Source organism: Dreissena polymorpha, chromosome 16 (genome assembly GCF_020536995.1).
Source record: "Dreissena polymorpha isolate Duluth1 chromosome 16, UMN_Dpol_1.0, whole genome shotgun sequence".
Lineage (NCBI taxonomy): Eukaryota > Metazoa > Mollusca > Bivalvia > Myida > Dreissenidae > Dreissena > Dreissena polymorpha.
Genome location: NC_068370.1, coordinates 31,391,952 through 31,416,616, shown reverse-complemented (window position 1 = coordinate 31,416,616; position 24,665 = coordinate 31,391,952). Strand labels below are relative to the sequence as shown.

Here is a 24,665-nt window from a genome sequence, read left to right as displayed (position 1 = left end):
AAGACGACACGACACGACGAGCTGGCTATGACAATACCTCGGATTTTCTCCGAAACAGCCGAGCTTAAAACTAGTTTACAATTACGAGCAAAACGCCTAACTCAATTGCTTTTATTTCTGGGATAGCCTAACAAAACATACATAAAACACCTTTTCTCGAATATTATAATAATGCATGCATTCGGAACTTATTTCAGTGTATATTCTGACAAAGCATAACTACCGGTACTTGTTTTTATACAACCAATCTATTAAAAGTTCTTTATGTAAAGAGATAATTTGATCCGCGTCATGCGAAAATTGGTTTATACCATATTTTGCCAGCGTTGCTTCAGTCCAGGATGCACATCCGCTCTGGTCAGAAGCTACCGAACACGCTGATGAGACCGCGAAACATTGCGCGACTTTAAAGCGGACAGGGTTGCTACTGACCAAACTGCGCGGACGCCCAGGTTGGTCTGAAACTACGCTGATGGCATATGGCATAAGACCCATTTTCTTGCTTATAACCGAACTGACAACATGAAACCTAATATTGCTATAAATGTCATTGCCACCGCCCTTCTAGTCTGTGATACATAATCATGTTTATCCGAATGTCCTATTGTCTTTTTCATTTTGGCCGTTTAAAACGAAATTATATCGGTTCTTATCATTTACTACATGATTTGTTGCCCAGGTTACAATTTCTTGGACGCAGCATCTATCGTTAGGGAATTGTGTTACGAATAAAAAATAAACAAGTAGATGTCAAGTTGAAGTAATTTTTTATTATGCATGAAGAAAAACTAGTCGAAGCGATCCAAAGCCGACCAACACCGTGTGATGTTTATATATAGATCAAACAACAATTGTTATATTTACATTTATATTGAGACAAAATAGTAAAACAAGATAGCACATTCCACCACATCCACCGGACGTTTGGAAGAATTTAAGGGGCGCCTCCTTCACACGGTCGATCATTCGTCCCGTTCATGAGCGTCCATCTGACCAAGGTCGGGGCATCGCATACACAGCAATTGGCAGGTTGCGTGTGTATTGCCCCGGCCTTGCCAGCTGGACTGACCTCAATCCAGTCCGAACGGCGACCGTATGGAATAGGCTCCCCACCGACCTAACGGCGTTTGGATGCATTGGAATATGTTACCTATTTTATTGAATGTACAAACTGAATAAAATTAACAAATATTTATTTTTTTAAATCATTTTTTAAAAGGTAATGTGTTGTTTTTTTTGCTTTAAAACGAAGGTGACCGAGTAATTGGTATAATAATAAAGACAGCGGTGTTGGTCGGCACAGATCCGTCATCTAGTTCACAATGTTCAGGCTTTGGACGTGGGTTGGGCTCTGTGTTCCCCTTGATACGGCCCGGCTGCGTGCGGAGAGGCATCTGCAAGACAGAGCACATGACAAATGTAATTAAAGTGAAATTAAACATTCCCTTTCTTATTGATTCAACTGTTTAACGTTTGCTGCAGCACGTTATTAGCATATAAATATAATACTTATGATCAGACAGAATAAATCTAAAATATATTTTACTTGATTGTATGCAGTCGCAGAAAAAGCTCCAAATGAATCAATAAAATAAAGCAGTGTACAAACGGCATACCTTTTGTGCAGTTTCTTCAGGTTTTTCCTCCGCTGCTCTGGAGGAACTACTTCCCGTACTGCGCGCTTTGTGGCCGTATTCCGGGCGCGCCTCTCTGCCCTCTTCCGGGCCTCAATTGATGCCAACCTTAAACGCATTTCCTCCTCGAGGAGCTGAAGTATATTATAGAAATTAATACTATTTCTTACTTTTTATCATCATCATTTTCAACATAAAAAATGTTCTTCATCATTTTCAGTATCAGCATTATCATCATTATCTTATTATTATTATTAGTATTATTATTATTATTCATTATCATTTAAACCATTCAACATCATCACCATCATCATGTTCATCATCCAACAGCATACGCAGCACTGAAATCTGATGCATATAAGTTACTCACGGGAATGCGGTCTTTTAATGTTGGCAGGAGTGGCTTTTTCTCAATCTCCACTCGCACCTCAAACGCGCAGCCATCTTTGGTCAGTCTGATGTTGACTTCGGGAGCGGCGGGAGGTTCTGAAAGTTAACCGGAAGTTAAACTTTAATTATTAAAAGACCATATCAAGATAATATTTGAACACTATGATTTCCATGGAAATATTGTTATCACTTATTTATCTTATGCATACCGTACGGCGCGACTTTATTACTACGCCTTCGAAACCAGCCTCTGGTTTTATTTCTTTTTTTCGTGCTTTCATCTTTTTCCTTTATGTTATTTTTCTTTCTTTTAAGAAATGCAAAACACCCCATCTTGTCGTTGCACAAATGAACTGCCTCTTGCTTTAAGTGTCAAGGAAACGACGTCACGATTGTATTACGCAATAACGTCACAATTGTTTGTTTTATGACGTTATAAGTTAATATCATTATGTTCAACATTTGCAGACTTCAAGTTACAGGCGGGACCAGCGTCCCCAAACTAAATGTCTATCGTATATATGTCACTGAGCCTGTATAAAGGTTAAGTATACTCATTATTTTTGGTGTGCAATGTTGTACTCTCTAAAAAACTGAACACCATGTATTTGAAGACACAATTGTCTGTAAGGACATTTGCCATATTTTAGAATATTTCTTTGTGTATGTGGTAGGGAATACATGGCTGTTTACTAGAAATTCACAATTGTTTGCTTGAAGCTTGGAGACTACATGAGACTTTGACAAGTAGTGAGAAGCCGGTTAATGGATAGTCGTAAAACAGTCACAGTTGATTCGTGTCTTGGTCTGTTTTTACATATCCTATGGCCTTTTTTTATTTGTTTTAATCAATTTGGCTTAGATTGTTCTTTATAAAAGGTTTAGTTATGAGGTACTCTATACGCAAAAGTTTGACTTTATTTTTGTTTAATTTATAGCTTTTACATTGATCTTGTTAAGGGCATATTTTAGTATATTGTGACCTAAAGCAGTAACGGCTTTTCCCGGACGATATGGATAACAAACCCTTCATTTAATACACACAGATGCGGTAACGTATGTGATAACAAGTTACTACACTAAACATCCAATTACGCTGCAATTCCTATGGAAGCATATTTGTGCCACTACTTACCAGATGTAATAACGTGAAAATAATGGCGGATTTCGCGAAAAAAAAACGTTTTTCTCGATAACAGATAAATGTTCACGAAAAGAAAATAAATTATGTTAACACGAATTTTTCCCTGTTAGTGCTCTAAACTGCCACCACATAAAGATAAATTAAAGTTTTTACGAAACTAAATCACTTATCTCGAAAACAGATAACTTTTCATGAAACCTTACTTTTCGTGAAAACTTTTCACGAAACCTTAAAAAATTCGCGAAAATTTCCAGGTCTAAAAATAGATGCACTTCAGAGCCTTTAACGTGAATACCTAACGTGGTGTTCTACGCGTGGTCTGTTAGTATGTTTTAATTAACTTATACAAAATAGATCTATTAATTGTATAATATAGTGATATTAATTGTTATTAAAAATGTTTGAAATGTGTTTGTTCTACACTTCTTTTATAAATATAATTTGGGAAGGCACGTATTCATAAAAATCAATGTTTTCATTGGTAAACTTATATTTTTTGTTACAGCTGTCCCAGAGCTTTTTTTTTTTACTTTTTGCTGTGTCTGAGGCACTTTATAAAACCTTGTAAGATCTAAATTATTCAACATGAAGTGTTAAAAGTGTTAGTATGGTCTTTTGTGAGTGTTTTTGTTTTTTTCTTTTCAGAGTATTACCTATCCTAGAATTCCAACATGCCAGATTTTCAGAGATAGATATTGCGATACCTTTTTAGACTGTGAGCACATGCTACGTTTGCAGCTGCAAAGAAAGGGGTTCGATATGCCCCATTTGCAAGTGTCAGTTCAACATGTCAAAAAACGGTTTTACTTAATAAAACTATATTTCTTGGACTGATTTATGGCGAGGGAGTAGTTGGGTACGCTTGATTAACCAATGAAAACCCAGATGGTTTTTTATACAGCAGTAACCAAGCTCATACTATGTACCATGTAGTTTTAATCAATATTTAATGAAAAGTATTAAGAAATACCCAAGCAGGGTGACACTCATGATATTATGATGTTTTTTCATTATTTTGGAAATTAGGTTTTACACACTTGAGCACAAAGTATTTCTTCTTTTGATTTCCTTGCTGTCCTGTTGGTAAATAGTTTTACATAGACTTATTTAGCGCCATCTTGGCCTTGTATATTTGACTTGAGGGTTTTAAACATGAGATGCCAGCATATATGTTCATGTATACTTGTGTACTGTTGGATTGTGTTTTATAATTGCTATGTTTGTACAATTCTTATAGAGCACTTATTAAACCAGGGTATCTTAAGTGTGGATATTAATTTGTTCAAATTTGGATATTGATTTCAAATTTCTAAATGTCAGATTGACATTACATTGGTAAATATTTGGATATTTTTATATATAACATAGTTTGTTGAAATTTTTCCAGATTTCATTTTTTACACAATGAAAGTGTATATTTTAGCAATAGTGTCAAATGAACAAATTTATGACAATGGAAGTCATTTTTGATAAGGCTGAAAATAATGAATATTGTAAAATTAACTATAAAATACATTTTCAATTCATCCAAACATTGCTTGATAGCTGGTAGAAATATTCCTGCTAATGAAAAGGAAACTGTGTCCCTTTATGTAAAACGGTAATTTTTTTAGAATTGTATTCTTGAGAACAAAGTTAAAACTTAAGTTTTCTGATAAAAAATGTATTCTTTTAGTAACATTTAATACAATGTAAATGTATACTTTTAGTAACATTTTAATAAAAAAAAATAGCAAATACCAATGAACATAAATGTTATACATTGTCATCTTTGAGATTATTAAATAAAGCTTACTCAGTTTAAAAGGCCTGTCTGTGAAGAGTTTGAAATAGTTATGTATTACACAAATTTTCAAGTTTTTTTCGCATTTTATATACTTCAGTTTAAGTTGTTATCCCCCCTGATAGGTCGGAGGGGGATATGGGAATCGCGATCGTCCGTCCCTCTGTGTGTCCGTCCCTTTTTTGTCCGGATCATAACTCTGCCATTTATTACTAATCAAATTTCACTCATCCTGCAACGAAGGCTCCCTACTATTAGACGATGTGTCTCGCCGTAAATTAAGATTGCTACCCCCCAAGATCAATGTCACACTTATAGGTCAAATGTCCATATATGACAATATGATAGTGTTTCGCGTCCAGAGCATAATTTCGTCATTTATCAAGCAAATTTCTTTTAACTTGGCAAAAGTGATCCCCATCATAAGACGATATGTCGCGCTTTACAAACCAGGGTCCCTACCTCCAAGGTCAAGGTCACTCTTATAGGTCAAATATCTATTTATGACAATAGGATACAGTTTTTGGTGTCCGAAGCATAACTTTGTAATTTATCAAGCAAATTTTAATTAACTTGGCTCAAATGTTCCCCATTATTTGATGATGAGTGGCACATAACAACCATGTCCCATTCTTCAAAGTCAAGGTCACACTAATAGGTCAAATGTCTATATATGACTATATGATATAATGTTTTGTGTCCGAAACAGAACATCTTCATTTATCAAGCAAATTTCATCTAACTTGGCACAAATGTTCCCCAGCATTTGCCTATTTGTCGCGCTTAACACCCAGGTTCCTACCCCCAATTTCAAGGTCACACTTATAGGTCAACTGTCCATATATGACAATATGATATAGTGTTTCGTATCCGGGGCATAACTTCGTCATTTATCAAGCGAATTTCATTTAGCTTGGCACAAATGTCCCCCATAATTAAACGATGTGTCACGTTCAACACCCAGGTCATAACCTCCAAGACCAAGGTCACACTTTTAGGTCAAATGTCTATATATGACAATATGATACAATTTTTTGTGTCCAAAGCATAACTTCGTCATTTATTAAGCGAATTTTAATTAACGTGGCACATATGTTACCCATCATTTGAAGATGAGTAACGCTTAACACCTAGGTCCGTACCTCCAAGGTCAAAGTCACACTTATAGGTCAAATGTCTATATATGACAATATGATACAAGCTTTTGTGTCCTGAGCCTAACTTCGTCATTTATCAAGCAAATTTCATTTAACTTGGCACAAATGTTTCCCATCATTAGATTATATGTTGCTTTTAACACCCAGGTCCCTACCTCCAAGATCAAGGTCACTCTTATAGGTCAAATGTCCATATATGATTATATGGTACAATGTTTCGTGTCTGGAGCATAACTTCGTCATTTATTAAGCGCATTTCATTTAACTTGGTACTATTGTTCCCCATCATTAGACAATGTGTCGCGTTAAACACCCAGGTACCTACCTATAATGTCAAGGTCACACTTATAGGTCAAATCTCCATATATGATACAGTTTCATGTTTCATTCGTGTCTGGAGAATAACTTCATCATCTTTCAAGTGAATTTTATTTAACTCGGCACAAAGGTTCATCATGATTGTCCAGTGTGTCATGCTTAACAGCCAGGTCCCTACCCACAAGGTCAAGGTTACACTAAGACTTATAGGTTAAATCTCTATTTATGGTACAATGTTTCATGTCCTGCCTGCGTCCGTAGCACAATTTCGTCCGCGAAGTTCTTGTTTTTTTTTGTTTTTTTTCTTCTTATTTACTTACCTTTTTGATAACATTGATTTCAAATTGATTGCTATGCTGTGATATGACAAAAAGTCTGTCTTATTTTATATAAAATTTTTCTAAAATGAACAGTGTCATTATTAATTTTATTTGCCCTTGCTTGACTTAATCATGTTTATGTGTTTTAGCTCTACTTTTCGACGCATGTTGAGTTATTGTTGTCAGACCATTGTAGTTGAGGACATCAGTCTTGTTTAAGTGTGTGACTGGTGTCCATTTTTCAACAACTATCAAAGGTTTTCACCTCTAACTTTAAACACTTGCAGACAGTTGTGTAAACTTTGATAAAAGTTATCATTGGTTATCTTTTTCAATATCTCTGGTGTTTGGATAATTTAATTTGGATTCCAGTTGTATAAAAAGATTCACGAGACCATTACATGCTTTGGATATTGTTTTGTTGTTGTTAAAGTTAACCAAGGTCTTAACCAATTTGGACAAATTTAAGCAGTGCGCAAAGATAACCGGCGGATAAGATATCCAAGTTTTATACAATGGGCTGTTGTTAACTATCAAAAGGAGAACACCAACTTGCAAGACAGATAATCCAAGAAATATTTTGGCAGAATTATACCCCATTTTCAACGTATATTTGTTCACTTAGATTTTCATTTTATAATAATAATCTAGCACTGCCCTGAGAAAAGTCGAGTGTGTGGATGTCGAACGGTTCTTGTTTAAATATCAGCTTGATTACCATCAAACAAATTCAACTAATACAGCCATCTCTGACTTACCTTTGCACTTTCGCATACTCTGTGTAGTTGTACCTTAACAAATAGTTAGTTGTACATAACTATTGATGTATTTATCCATGTTTACTGGTGTGTTTGAGGTATGTTACTCAAAGGTCAAGGTCACATGTAGACTACTGCATAATAAAAATTAGTTTGGATATGAAGCACTCTTATTGTATGGCATAAAACTGCTATTCTCACCCACATTGGCGGAACAATGCAAGACGAGAAGTGCCTTATGACAACCCCTGCATTCAAGGGAACACGAGAAAATGACACCTGACAGCCCTCTGACACGACTGCAAGAAACAATGATATCAACTTTGACAGTCGTAATGAGTCACTTTCTCTCGTTTATCTTTAGTCTTTACAGAACCGTCTCAAGGCTCACCTTGTGTTGCATTGTTCATACCGTATGCCCAAAAAAATTATAACTATTTGACAGTATAAGGGCGATTACCACACATGGGCAGAACAGAAGCATTCCATCGTTCATATGACATTTGAAAGTGTTACGCAAACAGTGCAGTGATCCAGAAATTATATTTCCAGACACTCTACCCTTCGTGTAACAGTACTTCCCCCGTGACGGTATTGATTCCATATACACCGTAACCTGGTTTGTGTTTTATTTTTATTTCAGGGTGTTCATAACAAATAAAGCTAGCATTTTGGCCACATATTAAAATGATATTTTAAAGCGAAACTGACAAAACATGTATTGTTTTATTGACACACAATCATACATGGCAATGACAACGCATACAAAGCCAACAGCTTGTTTAAAACTAGTACTTGCTCTGCTTTCAGACACAACTATATCTATTAATTGACATTTTTTCAACCAATGCACAAGTTGGCCAGCTTGTAAGGAAGTATCATTAAGTTCATTTTTGTTTCATTTCCGTGTTAAACGAGGCGTTCAATGTACATGATTATTGCAGCAAAAAGCTCTGTTCCTTCTTCCCTGTTTCTAGGTGGGTATTGAAGATTCAAATCTCCGACAGCTGCTCTTGCAATTGTCAGGAACTCTTGTGATACACCAAGTTCTGGAGGGCGTTGAGAATACTCCCGTTCCACATCATTTAATTCTCTTTGGTCAACTAGTGATATTTTACAATCTCTTGCGCCATGTACTTCTGGCTGAAAGAACAACACCTCAGGTTTTCCTGCAGGACATGAAATTCGGTTATTTCGACGAACACAATGAGTATTCCAAATATTGCAAACTTCATTCAGGTCTTTACTAATGACAAGAAGAAAACAATATCTAATGCATTCTAAGTGCACACTATCAGATGTGTCCAGTAATCCGAAATCACTCATATCTTTAAAATGGTTCATCCAGACATTTCCACACATTTCTCTAAGACTTCGCCAAAACCTCTCAATTCAGACATCTCTGTTAGATGAAACAAAGACGAAGCTTTGGATCCCCTGGTACTGATCTGCGTCTGTCCATCGTAATGCCATTTGCACATCACGGACAATAGAATTTTCTATACCGCGTCACCGTAAACCCGAACTGGAATGCCATCAATTTCCCTAATGTAATCTAAATAAAAGCTTGATATGTACATCGGCAGCACCTTGTGAATCAATGAGTCCTAAAATAAGACGAACCATCTCAAATGTAGCTGCAAGTCCATGATTAATCAGGAGTCTTTGACGCATTTGCCGGTAACCAGCATTTTCACCGGAAGCTGATAACTCAAGCAATATTTCTTGAATAATTTCGTCGAGACTGTGCTTACTTTGGCCTCTAGTCAGGCGGTAACGTCCCAAGACTCGGAAAATTGATCGTTCGCTTGTTATTGTTCCATGTCGTATGGCCATAACTCCAAGAATTTCACGTATAGAATAACCTCTCTGACGATACAAAACAATAAGCTGTGATGATGACATACCCCGAAGATCGGCGTCCTGAATATCGTATGCGGGCATGATCTGGAATTACCATAAAGAAAATTAGAGATCTATTATTCAAATAAAAAATCCAATGGTCTAACAGGTGGCTTTCCAAAGGGGGAAATTGGTACTGTACCGTTTTCGACCTTTGAACTCTAAATGTGACATTGACACTGTATAGACTGTTGCATTAATGAATACAGAAAAATCGCACATCCATTTCTCACCCAGTAATTTCCATTTTTGTGTCTGAAAATAAATATGTAAAAACAGCTTCATGTATTTTCGTCAACAAAGATGCATTTACATAAAAAATAAAACAATAAAAGGAAACTTACTACTTGCTATAGTATGCACGTACACTCCAGTTCTTGGTCTGTAGGATAAAGACAATGTTCACCAATTGAAGAGCATCTATTTTTATATAACTGGCATCTTAATATTCATAATTTCATGAAGTTATCTGATTTCGAGAAAAGTTATTTGTTTTGCGAAATCTTCCATTATTTTCATGAACATTTTATCTGTATGTGTTGGCAGTTTAGAGCACTAACATGCATAAATTCGTGTTAACAAAATATATTTATTTACGTGAAAATTTATCTGTTTTCGCGAAAAGAATTTCTTTTTCGCGAAATCCTCCATTATTTTCATGTTATTTTAAGTTGTTAAGTGGTGGCACAAATATGCTTCCATAAATTCCAATGCTTAACAATCACCTCGACTTTGGTAATAAATAAAATGTGCGATTTTAATCGAGAGTTCATAGCCAACATGTTAAACAACTAAAACCATTCGCTTTCGATTTTCTCTACGACTAAAGAAGGCAAGCCATATTTATCGGATTATGAATCTTCAGGAACTGCTAAAGATTTAACTACGAATTCCTAAATTCAGATTTATTTGGCGATTTGTTGAACAGGAGAACTTATATTCAGTAAGATTTACGAAATAAAACAAATGTTTGGGCCTCACAAGAGTAGTAAAGTACGGCGGTCTATGGCAAGCGGTTCGACGCATAATCCCAAGAAACTAGGTTTTCATGAGAACCTAGGTTCTCGCTTGAAGATTGTACATGGCTTCCAGAACCCAAGTTTTAATTCGATATCTTAGGTTTTCACCAGAACCCAAGTTATCATGAAATGTGCATCAAACGGCGATAGCCTAGGTTCTCATTTGAAAACCAAGGTACTGGTAAGAGCCTAGGTTCTCAAAATAAAAACCTAGGTTCTCATGAAAAACCTATTTTTTGGGGATTATGCGTCGAACCTCTTGCTATAACCGTGGTTTTCTTTTGGGAACCATAGTTATCATGAGAACCTAGGTTCCCAGAGTTACAAAGTGAACAAGAGGCGGTCACCGACGGCTTATGCCTGTTGTATAATCCCAAGAAACCAGGTTTTTCAAGAGAACCTAGGTTCTCATTTGAAAACCTTAGTTTACGTTCGAGAACCTAGGTTCTCATGAGAAGCCTAACAAAACATACCTAAAACACTTTCTTTTTTTCTCGAATATTATAATAATGTATGCATTCGGAACTTATTTTAGTTTATATTCTGACAAAGCATAACTACCGGTACTTGTTTTTATACAACCAATCTATTAAAAGTACTTTATGTAAAGAGATAATTTGATCCGCGTCATGCGAAAATTGGTTTTATACCATCTTTTGCCAGCGTAGCTCCAGTCCAGGATGCACATCCGCTCTGATCAGAAGCTACCGAACACGCTGATGAGACCGCGAAACATTGCGCGACTTTAAAGCGGACAGGGTTGCTACTGACCAAACTGCGCGGACGCCCAGGTTGGTCTGAAACTACGCTGATGGCATATGGCATAAGACCCATTTTCTTGCTTATAACCGAACTGACAACATGAAACCTAATATTGCTATAAATGTCATTGCCACCGCCCTTCTAGTCTGTGATACATAATCATGTTTATCCGAATGTCCTATTGTCTTTTTCAGTTTGGCCGTTTGAAACGAAATTATATCGGTTCGTATCATTTACTACATGATTTGTTGCCCAGGTTACAATTTCTTAGACGCAGCATCTATCGTCAGGGAATTGTGTTATGAATAAAAAATAAACAAGTAGATGCCAAGTTGAAGTAATTTTTTATTATTCATGAAGAAAAACTAGTCAAAGCGATCCTATGCCGACCAACACCGTGTGATGTTTTTATTTAGATCAAACAACAATTGTTATATTTACATTTATATTGAGACAAAAGAGAAAAACAAGATAGCACATTCCACCACATCCACCGGACGTTTGGAAGAATTTAAGGGGCGCCTCCTTCACACGGTCGATCATTCGTCCCGTTCATGAGCGTCCATCTGACCAAGGTCGGGACATCGCATACACAGCAATTGGCAGGTTGCGTGTGTATTGCCCCGGCCTTGCCAGCTGGACTGACCTCAATCCAGTCCGAACGGCGACCGTATGGAATAGGCTCCCCACCGACCTAACGGCGTTTGGATGCATTGGAATATGTTACCTATTTTATTGAATGTACAAACTGAATAGAATTAACAAATATTTATTTTTTTAAATCATTTTTTAAAAGGTAATGTGTTGTTTTTTTGCTTTAAAACGAAGGTGACCGAGTAATTGGTATAATAATAAAGACAGCGGTGTTGGTCGGCACTGATCCGTCATCTAGTTCACAATGTTCAGGCTTTGGACGTGGGTTGGGCTCTGTGTTCCCCTTGATACGGCCCGGCTGCGTGCGGAGAGGCATCTGCAAGACAGAGCACATGACAAGTGTAATTAAAGTGAAATTAAGCATTCTCTTTCATATTGATTCAACTGTTTAACGTTTGCTGCAGCACGTTATTAGCATATAAATATCATACTTATGATCAGACAGAATAAATCTCAAATATAATTTACTTGATTGTATGCAGTCGTAGAAAAAGCTCCAAATGAATCAATAAAATAAAGCAGTGTACAAACGGCATACCTTTTGTGCAGTTTCTTCAGGTTTTTCCTCCGCTGCTCTGGAGGAACTACTTCCCGTACTGCGCGCTTTGTGGCCGTATTCCGGGCGCGCCTCTCTGCCCTCTTCCGGGCCTCAATTGATGCCAACCTTAAACGCATTTCCTCCTCGAGGAGCTGAAGTATATTATAGCAATTAATACTATTTCTTACTTTTTATCATCATCATCATCATCATCATCATTTTCAACATAAAAAATGTTCTTCATCATTATCAGTATCAGCATTATCATTATCATCTTATTATTATTATTATTATTATTATTATTATTATTATTATTATTATTATTATTATTATTATTCATTATCATTTAAACCATCCAACAACATCACCATCATCATGTTCATCATCCAACATCATACGCAGCACTGAAATCTGATGCATATTAGTTACTCACGGGAATGCGGTCTTTTAATGTTGGCGGGAGTGGCTTTTTCTCAATCTCCACTCGCACCTCAAACGCGCAGCCATCTTTGGTCAGTCTGATGTTGACTTCGGGAGCGGCGGGAGGTTCTGAAAGTTAACCGGACGTTTAACTTTAATTATTAAAAGACCATATCAAGATAATATTTGAACACTATGATTTCCATGGCAATATTGTTATCACTTATTAATCTTATGCATACCGTACGGCGCGACTTTATTACTACGCCTTCGAAACCAGCCTCTGGTTTTGTTTCTTTTTTTCGTGGTTTCATCTTTTTCCTTTATGTTATTTTTCTTTCTTTTAAGAAATGCAAAACACCCCATCTTGTCGTTGCACAAATGAACTGCCTCTTGCTTTAAGTGTCAAGGAAACGACGTCACGATTGTATTACGCAATAACGTCACAATTGTTCGTTTTATGACGTTAAAAATGAATATCATTATGTTCAACATTTGCAGACTTCAAGTTACAGGCGGGACCGGCGTCACCAAACTTAATGGCTATCGTATATATGTCACTGAGCCTGTATAAAGGTTCTGTATACTCATTATTTTTTGTGTGCAATGTTGTACTCTCTAAAAAACTGAACACCATGTATTTGAAGACACAATTGTCTGTAAGGAAATTTGCCATATTTTCGAATATTTCTTTGTGTATGTGGTAGGGAATACATGGCTGTTTACTAGAAATTCACAATTGTTTGCTTGAAGCTTGGAGACTACATGAGACTTTGACAAGTGGTGAGAAGCCGGTAAATGGATTGTCGTAAAACAGTCACAGTGGATTCGTGTCGTGGTCTGTTTTTACACATCCTATGGCCTTTTTTTATTTGTTTTAATAAATTTGCATAGATTGTTCTTTATAAAAGGTATAGTTATGAGGGACTCTATACGCAAAAGTTTGACTTTATTTTTGTTTAATTTATAGCTTTTACATTGAACTTGTTAAGGGCATATTTTAGTATATTGTGACCTAAAGCAGTAACGGCTTTTCCCGGACGATATGGATAACAAACCCTTCATTTAATACACACAGATGCGGTAACGTATGTGATAACAAGTTACTACACTAAACATCCAATTACGCTGCAATTCCAATGCTTAACAATCACCTCGACTTTGGTAATAAATAAAACGTGCGATTTTAATCGAGAGTTCATAGCCAACATGTTAAACAACTACAACCATTCGCTTTCGATTTTCTCTACGACTTAAGAAGGCAAGCCATATTAATCGGATTATGAATCTTCAGGAAATGCTAAAGATTTAACTACGAATTCCTAAATTCAGATTGATTTGGCGATTTGTTGAACAGGAGAACTTATATTCAGTAAGATTTACGAAATAAAACAAATGTTTGGGCCTCACAAGAGTAGTAAAGTGCGGCGGTCTATGGCAAGCGGTTCGATGCATAATCCCAAGAAACTAGGTTTTCATGAGAACCTAGGTTCTCGCTTGAAGATTGTACATGGCTTCCAGAACCCAAGTTTTAATTCGATATCTTAGGTTTTCAACCGAACCCAAGTTATCATGAAATATGCATCAAACGGCGATAGCCTAGGTTCTCATTTGAAAACCAAGGTTCTGGTAAGAGCCTAGGTTCTCAAAATGAAAACCTAGGTTCTCATGAAAAACCTATTTTTTTTTTGGATTATGCGTCGAACCGCTTGCTATAACCGTGGTTTTCGTTTGGGAACCATAGTTATCATGAGAACCTAGGTTCCCAGAGTTACAAAGTGAACAAGAGGCGGTCACCGACGGCTTGTGCCTGTTGTATAATCCCATGAAACCAGGTTTTTCATGAGAACCTAGGTTCTCATTTGAAAACCTTAGTTTACGCTCGAGAACCTATTTCTCATGAGAAGCCTAACAAAACATACCTAAAACACTTTCTTTTTTCTCGAATATTATAATGATGTATGCATTCGGAACTTATTTCAGGTTATATTCTGACAAAGCATAACTACCGGTACTTGTTTTTATACAACCAATCTATTAAAAGTACTTTATGTAAAGAGATAATTTGATCCGCGTCATGCGAAAATTGGTTTTATACCATATTTTGCCAGCGTAGCTCCAGTCCAGGATGCACATCCGCTCTGGTCAGAAGCTACCGAACACGCTGATGAGACCGCGAAACATTGCGCGACTTTAAAGCGGACAGGGTTGCTACTGACCAAACTGTGCGGACGCCCAGGTTGGTCTGAAACTACGCTGATGGCATATGGCATAAGACACATTTTCTTGCTTATAACCGAACTGACAACATGAAACCTAATATTGCTATTAATGCCATTGCCACCGCCCTTCTAGTCTGTGATACATAATCATGTTTGTCCGAATGTCCTATTGTCTTTTTCAGTTTGGCCGTTTGAAACGAAATTATATCGGTTCGTATAATTTACTACATGATTTGTTGCCCAGGTTACAATTTTTTAGACGCAGCATCTATCGTCAGGGAATTGTGTTATGAATTAAAAATAAACAAGTAGATGTCAAGTTTAAGTATTTTTTTATTATTCATGAAGAAAAACTAGTCAAAGCGATCCGATGCCGACCAACACCGTGTGATGTTTTTATTTAGATCAAACAACAATTGTTATATTTACATTTATATTTTTAGACAAAAAAAGTAAAACAAGATAGCACATTCCACCACATCCTCCGGACGTTTGGAAGAATTTAAGGGGCGCCTCCTTCACACGGTCGATCATTCGTCCCGTTCATGAGCGTCCATCTGACCAAGGTCGGGGCATCGCATACACAGCAATTGGCAGGTTGCGTGTGTATTGCCCCGGCCTTGCCAGCTGGACTGACCTCAATCCAGTCCGAACGGCGACCGTATGGAATAGGCTCCCCACCGACCTAACGGCGTTTGGATGCATTGAATATGTTACCTATTTTATTGAATGTTCAAACTGAATAGAATTAAAAAAAAATAATTTTTAAATCATGTTTTGAAAGGTAATGTTTGTTTTTTCTTTAAAACGAAGGTGACCGAGTAATTGGTATAAGAATAAAGACAGCGGTGTTGGTCGGCACGGAGCCGTCATCTAGTTCACAATGTTCAGGCTTTGGACGTGGGTTGGGCTCTGTGTTCCCCTGGATACGTACCGGCTGCGTGCGGAGAGGCATCTGCAAGACAGAGCACATGACAAGTGTAATTAAAGTGAAATTAAGCATTCTCTTTCTTATTGATTCAACTGTTTAACGTTTGCTGCAGCACGTTATTAGCATATAAATATCATACTCATGATCAGACAGAATAAATCTAAAATATAATTTACTTGATTGAATGCAGACGCAGAAAAAGCTCCAAATGAATCAATAAAATAAAGCAGTGTACAAACGGCATACCTTTCGTGCAGTTTCTTCAGGTTTTTCCTCCGCTGCTCTGGAGGAACCACTTCCCGTACTGCGCGCTTTGTGGCCGTATTCCGGGCGCGCCTCTCTGCCCTCTTTCGGGCCTCAATTGATGCCAACCTCAAACGCATTTCCTCCTCGAGGAGCTGAAGTATATTATGGCAATTAATACTATTTCTTACCTTTTATCATCATCATCTTCATCATTTTCAACATAAAAAAAGTTCTTTATCATTATCAGTATCAGCATTATCATTATCATCATCATCTTATTATTATTAGTATAAGTATAATTATTATTATTATTATTCATTATCATTTAAACCATCCAACATCATCACCATCATCATGTTCATCATCCAACATCATACGCAGCACTGAAATCTGATGCATATTAGTTACTCACGGGAATGCGGTCTTTTAATGTTGGCAGGAGTGGCTTTTTCTCAATCTCCACTCGCACCTCAAACGCGCAGCCATCTTTGGTCAGTCTGATGTTGACTTCGGGAGCGGCGGGAGGTTCTGAAAGTTAAACGGAAGTTAAACTTTAATTATTAAAAGACCATATCAAGATAATACTTGAACACTATGATTTCCATGGCAATAGTGTTATCACTTATTAATCGTATGCATACCGTACGGCGCGACTTTATTACTACGCCTTCGAAACCAGCCTCTGGTTTTATTTCTTTTTTTCGTGGTTTCATCTTTTTCCTTTATGTTATTTTTCTTTCTTTTAAGAAATGCAAAACACCCCATCTTGTCGTTGCACAAATGAACTGCCTCTTTGCTTTAAGTGTCAAGGAAACGACGTCACGATTGTATTACGCAATAACGTCACAATTGTTCGTTTTATGACATTGTATAGAGAATAATAGGTTGGTGACGTGGATGGAGAATGGTTATCTGGCAAGTCGGAGGAAGTTCGGCTCACCCGATAAGATCCTCCGACGAGCCAGATAACCATTGTCCATCCACGTCACCAAACTATTATTCTGTTTATCCTGTCACATTCGTTGAAATGTTTCTAAAATATATAGTTTTCGAGTATTTTGTGTAAATATATTTAATATGGGAAAAAAGACGCGCGAACAAACACATTGTTACGTCACGTCATGCAAAACGCTTGGGCTAGCTTCCATCTTGTTAAACCACACAGAAATCGAGTCAATCGTTATTAATTCAATACACAAAGACAAAATTATGCTGTTAAAATAATAATGTTTAAACAAACAGTTCTTTACATGTATTTTGTTGTTGTTTTGTAATTGAAAACAGGTATATTTTATTATTAGAAAATAGTACAGGCGTGCGCATGCGGGGAGAGCAACTGACGGATATTCGAGGTCACGTGGTCATCTAGCCTAATATCTTTTGGGATATTAGGTTACCTGGTTATCGGGCTGATTTAAAGGCATGTGATAGGATAAAAGTTAATATCATTATGTTCAACATTTGCAGACTTACAGTTACAGGCGGGACCGGCGTCCCCAAACTAAATGGCTATCGTATATATGTCACTGAGCCTGTATAAAGGTTCAGTATACTCATTATTTTTGGTGTGCAATTCTGTACTCTCTAAAAAACTAAACACCATGTATTTGAAGACACAATTGTCTGTAAGGACATTTGCCATATTTTAGAATATTTTTTTGTGTATGTGGAAGGGAATACATGGCTGTTTACTAGAAATTCACAATTGTATGCTTGAAGCTTGGAGACTACATGAGACTTTGACAAGTAGTGAGAAGCCGGTAAATGGATTGTCGTAAAACAGTCACAGTTCATTCGTGTCTTGGTCTTTTTTTTTACATATCCCATGGCCTATCTTTTTTATTTGTTTTAATCAATTTGGCTTGGAATGCTCTTTATAAAAGGTATAGTCATGAGGGACTCTATACCCCAAAGTTTGACTTTATTTTTGTTTAATTTATAGCTTTTACATTGAGGAATAAGAAAACAATTCCGTATTTTTCAATATTAAAACCTAATCAATAAGAATTGTGGTATCATTAAATAAAACAAAGTGGAAATGTACTGCAAAACATATTTTTGATTAAAAACCTATATTTATATTGAATTTCATTTATGTATCGGTCTTTGTTGTTAATTTCAAAATAATTTGAAAATACCGAGAAAATGCCAGACATTATTTGATATGAATAAGGAATCAGTTCCCTTTTTTATATTCAACCCGAATTAGGCAGTGTTTTCATTAAATAAAACAAAGTAGAAATGTTTTGCAATAAATATTTTTAATATCCAAGCTATATACATAAAAAAATAGTTGATATGTTGTTCAATGAGGTTCACTTTAATTTATTTTGTAAGTAACAGAATTTCAGTTCCTTATTCGACGGGAATAAGTAAAAAGGCAGCGGCGATAAAGGACCTGGGGTAATATTAAGTAAAAGTACGTCGAAATGTATTGCAATAAATAGCTTTTATAATCAACCTACATATCCAATGATTTCGTCTTAAAATATGTCTAAATGTACTAGATTACATTTTAATGCCACATGAATGTAAAATAAATATACAGATTTTAGGTTTGGTTGATGTACGAAGTAGGAAATGCAAGTTCGGTAAAAAAAAACAAATCCTTTTCAAGAAACAAAAATCAATAACAATTATCGTAATGCATAAAGTAAGAGTATTCTTTTTATTGCATTTTGATAAACTTAGGAATTGTGTCTATTATTCTTCCTCAAAAGCCTGTATCAAATGTTTTGGATAAGGAATAAGGAACTGTTTCTTATTCTTACTTCGAATAAGAAATAAGAAACTAGGAAAAAGGAACCAAATTACTCTCCATCAATTAACGAGCTGGTCTTTGAAGAGACAGTTTGCAAACGTTGGTGTTTCGATTATATATTTTAGTTCCTTAAATCGTCCTGCAAAATGTTATCAACAATTGCAAAATATTCATTATAAATCGACACATTTCAATGGGTGTCGCGTTTCAAACTATACACATGTGCAATGGATGTATACATGTGAATTCGACAGAGGGAACTAATGTACAATACGACGGACTAGAAGAACAAAATATCCACACAACCATTGTGCATAAATTGGTATTGGGATGTTTTCATTCGTTCCACCTTGCGTCTGTATGGAAGATCGTATGTAATGCTCTTTGCATCCTCCGCGCAGAGATTTGACTGGAACCAGCATAATTGGATCAAATCCCTGCCTTCATAACCAACCACGTGATGATAACCTAGCTACGTGGTACAAAAATTTTGCCGTTATTTTTCTTTAATTTAAAGTTTAAATTCTTCGTGTCTTTGTTACACTGTTTTACTGCATGAAACAATTCTAACTCTAATGAAAAGGCTTAATAGATAAAACAGTTTTACTCTCAACTTTCGACATCAATGCAGTTTGTGCGTGCACATTTTATTTTCAGCGCCAGTATCAGGGTCAGATCGCGGCCAGTGAAATCATCGTTATATAATATAGACGCTATCGCTTGAACTAGGTGAAGCGTTTGGGTTTATCTGGAAGACTTGTGGTCAGCAGCAATAAATCACTTTCTCGAGTTAACCTTCTCAAAGGTTCAATCTCAGCATGTTATCTCATTAACAGCTACAGACCATTATTGTATTGCTAATAAGGACTGAAGTCTATCTGACTCAAGAATCTGGCATATACCCTGGACTGTGGAATTTTCTTTAGACCAGAAATATGTTAAATGAAAATATTCAGCGATATAATTATGGTTGTCAATACTAGATTCTTAATGTGTTTTCGACAATACCATGAAAAATAATAATTTTGATTAATTAAACAAGAATTATTCCACCATATTGACTAATTTATTAAGCATGAGCGCGATGATTCTCGATACTGTTAATAATTGACAAACCACTAAAACAGGTTTGTTCGAATAACGCGCGTATGAATATTTAAAATATGTAGGGATACTTCGCGTGTGGCCGGTTGACTTAATGTTTTAATTTCACTTTCATTCTTTTTTTTTGGTTTTCTGTTTTGTATCTATAGGTTTATGACCAGCAATATGTAATAATGTAAAATAAGCCGCGAAAACTCCGCGTAACATCCCGTACTGCGTTTGATACAGCTAAGAACTGCACAGAAAAAGACATTCGCTATCTTTGATTTCCTTCATTGAACTCTTTACCTTCCACCAAATCCAACGCTGTATATCATTTTTCGGCGTAAGCTGTATTAAGCCAGCTTTTTACCCTGACTTGACCTTTGTAAGTGTCCAATAATATTCAAATAAAATTTCCCGCGGCTAGGTACGAATGAATACACTTCATTTATTCCATTGGCTGATTTGAGTATAACACCAGAACATTGGAAACATATCCGCGTCTTTGTAACACTGTTTTACTGCATGAAACAATTTTATCTCTAATGAAAAGGCTCAATAGATAGAACAGTTTTACAATCAATTTTCGACATAAATACAGTTTGTGCGTTCACCTTTTATTTTCAGAGAATTACCAGCGCAAAAGCGTTTATACTAAAGGCTATTTTCTCATATTTAGTACTTACTTGCATTGCATTTCAACCCGCGAGGTTTCGGGTCAATTCGCGGCCAGTGTGTGAAAGTCAGAGTTTATATACAGTTCATCACCGGAGTTCGCAGAAGGGGTTGCGATCTTTTCATTGAAGGAAAAATTGGAATCCATGCTATTTTTGTCTGATGGAGTAAATAGTTCGTTTAGTCGCTTTGTCGATATATCAATATTTTAGGCACAGCTGTTGCCTTGGTCGTGTACAGTTGGCGTAAACAAGCCGTCGTTTCAGCAGCAGAATTGTTACCTAACTTTAATGCATTGCATTCCAATCCGCAAGGTATCAAGGTCAGTTTGCGGTCAGTTGCAGAAATCTTTATATAAACGCCGTCTCGTAAACTTTGTGCACTTGAAGTCTGTTTTGATCAGAAAGATACTAAATAAAGATATTCGGCGATATTATTGTGGTATGTCAATCATCGATTTTTAATATGTTTTCAACATTTGCATGATAAGGACCAATTTTGATAAAATTAATTAGAAATATTTATCCATTTAGACCAGTTTATTAAGCACGAGCACAATAATTCACTATACTATAATTATGCAATTAAATAAGATTCGAGTATTGCCGGCTGACCTATATGCACTCGTTTATTTTCATGTTTCTTGTGTTTTTCTATTCTGTAAATATAGATATCTGAGTAATAATATCACATAAATCAAAATAAGCCACGAAATCTGGCGCAACACCCCGTAATTGATTTGCTTGTGATGTAGCTAAGAACTGCACAGAAAAAAGGCATCCGCTACTTTTTGACGATGCTGGAACAGCAGCGTCCAAGGTTTGATAACCAGTAAACAAATTCTTCACAATGGCGACCTATGTAAAAGACCGAGCCAGTCCGATTGAGATAACTCGATTTTTCAGTTACTTCCCTTGGCATTCGCCCCTGCGTAGGAGATTGCTCGTTGATTTTCATTGATAACATTCTCCTAGCAGAGTTGTCGTTCGTGTTGATAAAGGTAAATATTAATAGAACAGCATATGCTGGGGAAACAGATTCAATAAGTGTATCAGAACGTTAATTTCAAATTAGTTATTTTACATCCATTTTATTTTTATGGACCAATGAAACAACTATATATTTTCTCTATTTTGTTTGATATTTGTTCTCGATTTAGTAAATAAATTGCGAATAAAAACATGTAAAATTAACTTTTTACGTGATCACAAAACTAAAGAATGCGAACGATTTCGAACCTGCAAATTGTAAACGCTGCACTGCTATGATATATATATATATAGATAAAACAACATTTTTAGCGTAATGGTAAGGACGTTCGCTTTATCGCCTGTACGACACCGGTTCGATTCCTGCTCCCGGCACAATGTTATATTTTGTATGTTTTGTGGTCACCATTCCTGACAGTTGTTGTTTTCCGGAAAATCTCATCCCCCCCCCCCGCAGCATTTGACCATATAAAAAATTAAAAAGTATTTCAGTACAAAACAAAATTGCAGCTATCATTCAAAATTCGTCCCAACTGTCGTCAATCTAATCTTATTAGGTAGGAGTGCTGGACACACTTCGGGTCCCAACATTATGCAGCCTCAGCGCGGAGGTAACTCATTACCTTGGAAAAACACAAATACACACACTGGGTGCAGCCTAGGCGCGTATAGACTCAAACAAGGCAACAAACTCAAGATCGGGCACAATCATTTAAAATTTACATATTGAATACGATATTCTAACAGAAATTACACAACCACCTAAGTGTACATACCATGTTTGATATTTCGTTCGATTGTTAGATTTCAGCATATACATGTATAAGGTCATTTCGCTATTAGTTAACTTATCCATATGTTCGTGGGCGAACTCGGATAGTCAAGTGCTCATACGATTGAGCTCACATGGTCCGGCTATGTGCTCATACCTACTTTCGAGAATCATCATGAATGTATTGCCATACTTAATGAACAAGAATGTGACCCGCCTCCCAGTTTCGCTCAATGGGTCAAGTTACCCACGGGTATTACTTCCCCGTACTCCTAAACTTTTTTTTGTACCAAACATGTTTCGTACGCAAATTGTTTTCGTACCAAATTTTTTGTTCGTACCCAAACTTTTCGTACCCAATTTTTTTTATCGTACCCAAATGTTCGTATCAACATACACAATTGTGGTGATATAGATAAACTTAAATTGATGTTTTATATCCATCCTCTTCAAAAGCATCGTCACACCAGTACTGCCAGTACTTTGATTATCTCATAGAGATAACTTTTGATCGTTCATAAACATCGACCACAATCAACGCCGTATATCTTTTTTAAAGATATTTCTTGTTAAAGATATTTCTTGTTACAATTATTGAATGCGACCAGAAAACCTATATTGATTCGTCTTGCTAATTTCTGTATTGACATTGAAACTTAGAGCCAAAAATATAAAGATATTTTTTTCCTCAGAGTTGAAATTTTGTATATGATATCTAACAGCATGTTTTTTCTCAATCAATTACAGATTTTGAACATCTACCTAACTTTATTTCAATGAAATAATAAAGAGCCTTCACTTACATATAACATTCTAACAAAAACCAGATATTAGTAAAATGCATAAACATAAGTGTTGTTATTTTGACGCACGTGTATTAATTATTGCTTGATTGTTATTTTGACGATAAGCTATATATGCTTCAGTCGTAAATAAACTGTTCTGTTCCAATAATGTGACATATCTTTTGTCGAAATTTATACATACAGGAGTGCAACTCTAACCAGAAGTATGCAAATGTCTTGTGAGAAAAATCGCCTTACACAAAGGGTGGCAATCACGTGACAATCAAAATAAACTCAAGATGTCAACGTCCGTGTGCCGAACAAGATTTTTTTGCCGTTTTATACCCTTATTACTTTTGTTTAGTTTTAAATGCCGCTCACTTTCGAGCCATATAAGTGAAAAAGTGATTAGCGTTTATTTTGTATTAATATTCGCTTTTTAACTTTACTCGCTGCAAATTTTATTAGCGGGAGCTGTAATTGTGTGATCCCGCTCATTCTATACATAGATGGTGACGTCACTGGTGATGCAATGGATCCCGCTTTGAAATTTCGGAGCGAGTAAAGCCCAGATATAGAGCGAATATTGATACGAAGTAAACGCTAATGAATCATTTTCTTACTTCTATGAATGGAAAGTGAACGGCATTTAACAAATTAATAAAATTAATAGACGTATTTAACGGCGAAAAATACATGTCTCGTCATGGACGTCGCCATCGTGACTATCACATGATTACTCATTCTGTTACATAGCGTTTTTACTTTTTTTGTTGATACTTTAGACTTAGGATACAAAGAATGAAATCTTAGCAGGTGACAACGATGTTTTATTTTCCTTAAGGTTCATGTAGAGGCTTCTTTTTGAAAAATGTGGGACGCCTAGCATTGAACTCAAATTTGACTAAAGGAAGAGTGCCACATTGAACATGTATACATATATGCTCTAAAGGATGTTTTTCCTTCAAACTGCTACCAATTTTGTACATCAACGTATCATACCATCAACAAAATCAATCAAAATACAAAGCGATTTTAACACTAAAATATACATTATTTTCAAAAATCTGAATCATGTTTATTCCACGTATTTCGGCGGAAAATTATATAACTAGTGAATAATATCGACATTGACGAGGGCAAGTTACGCTTAAATAGTAAAAAAAGTTTACATATTTAGAAATATCAAAACTCGAACACATGTCATTTCATCACCATGGGGGCAGCCATTTGTAAATTCATAATATTACATAAAATAGAAAGAAACATGCTAAAAACTCACTCATCGCCTAATTGACATTCCAAACGGTTGACGATGACAAATGCATTGGATTGTAATCTTTCCGTTGATGTTTGCAAACTGCACGATCAGACCTCATAAACACTCAAAAGAATAACT

At 36.1% G+C, this 24,665-nt stretch overlaps 2 protein-coding genes across 7 annotated transcripts; both read right to left on the bottom strand.

The window, feature by feature from the left end:
• Positions 1-748: 748 nt before the first annotated feature.
• On the bottom strand, positions 749-13,246 carry LOC127862777 (uncharacterized). 3 transcript variants are annotated; one of them, XM_052402050.1, is made up of 4 exons: positions 13,042-13,246; positions 2,005-2,120; positions 1,617-1,768; positions 749-1,394 (listed from the first exon to the last, which is right to left on the bottom strand). In XM_052402050.1, the coding sequence occupies exons 1-4, from the start codon at positions 13,163-13,165 to the stop codon at positions 1,313-1,315; spliced, it is 474 nt and encodes a 157-aa protein (XP_052258010.1). In that variant the 5' UTR covers positions 13,166-13,246; the 3' UTR covers positions 749-1,312. The 3 variants fall into 3 exon arrangements, with proteins under 3 accessions (XP_052258010.1, XP_052258011.1, XP_052258009.1); XM_052402051.1 differs by lacking the exon at positions 13,042-13,246 and adding an exon at positions 2,234-2,403; XM_052402049.1 differs by lacking the exons at positions 749-1,394; positions 1,617-1,768; positions 2,005-2,120 and adding exons at positions 11,515-12,157; positions 12,380-12,531; positions 12,813-12,928 and having other exon boundaries at positions 13,042-13,242.
• Positions 749-17,007, bottom strand: LOC127862776 (uncharacterized). Of its 4 annotated transcripts, none has more exons than XR_008040789.1 (5): positions 16,840-17,007; positions 16,611-16,726; positions 16,199-16,350; positions 15,739-15,976; positions 749-1,150 (listed from the first exon to the last, which is right to left on the bottom strand). XR_008040789.1 is itself a non-coding variant. In XM_052402048.1 (4 exons), exons 1-4 carry the CDS (start codon positions 16,961-16,963, stop codon positions 15,895-15,897), a joined length of 474 nt encoding a protein of 157 aa, XP_052258008.1. In that variant the 5' UTR covers positions 16,964-17,007; the 3' UTR covers positions 15,337-15,894. The 4 variants fall into 4 exon arrangements, 1 of the variants encoding a protein (XP_052258008.1); XR_008040791.1 differs by having other exon boundaries at positions 16,668-16,726; XR_008040790.1 differs by lacking the exon at positions 749-1,150 and adding an exon at positions 11,515-11,914.
• Between the last annotated feature and the right edge of the window lie 7,658 nt (positions 17,008-24,665).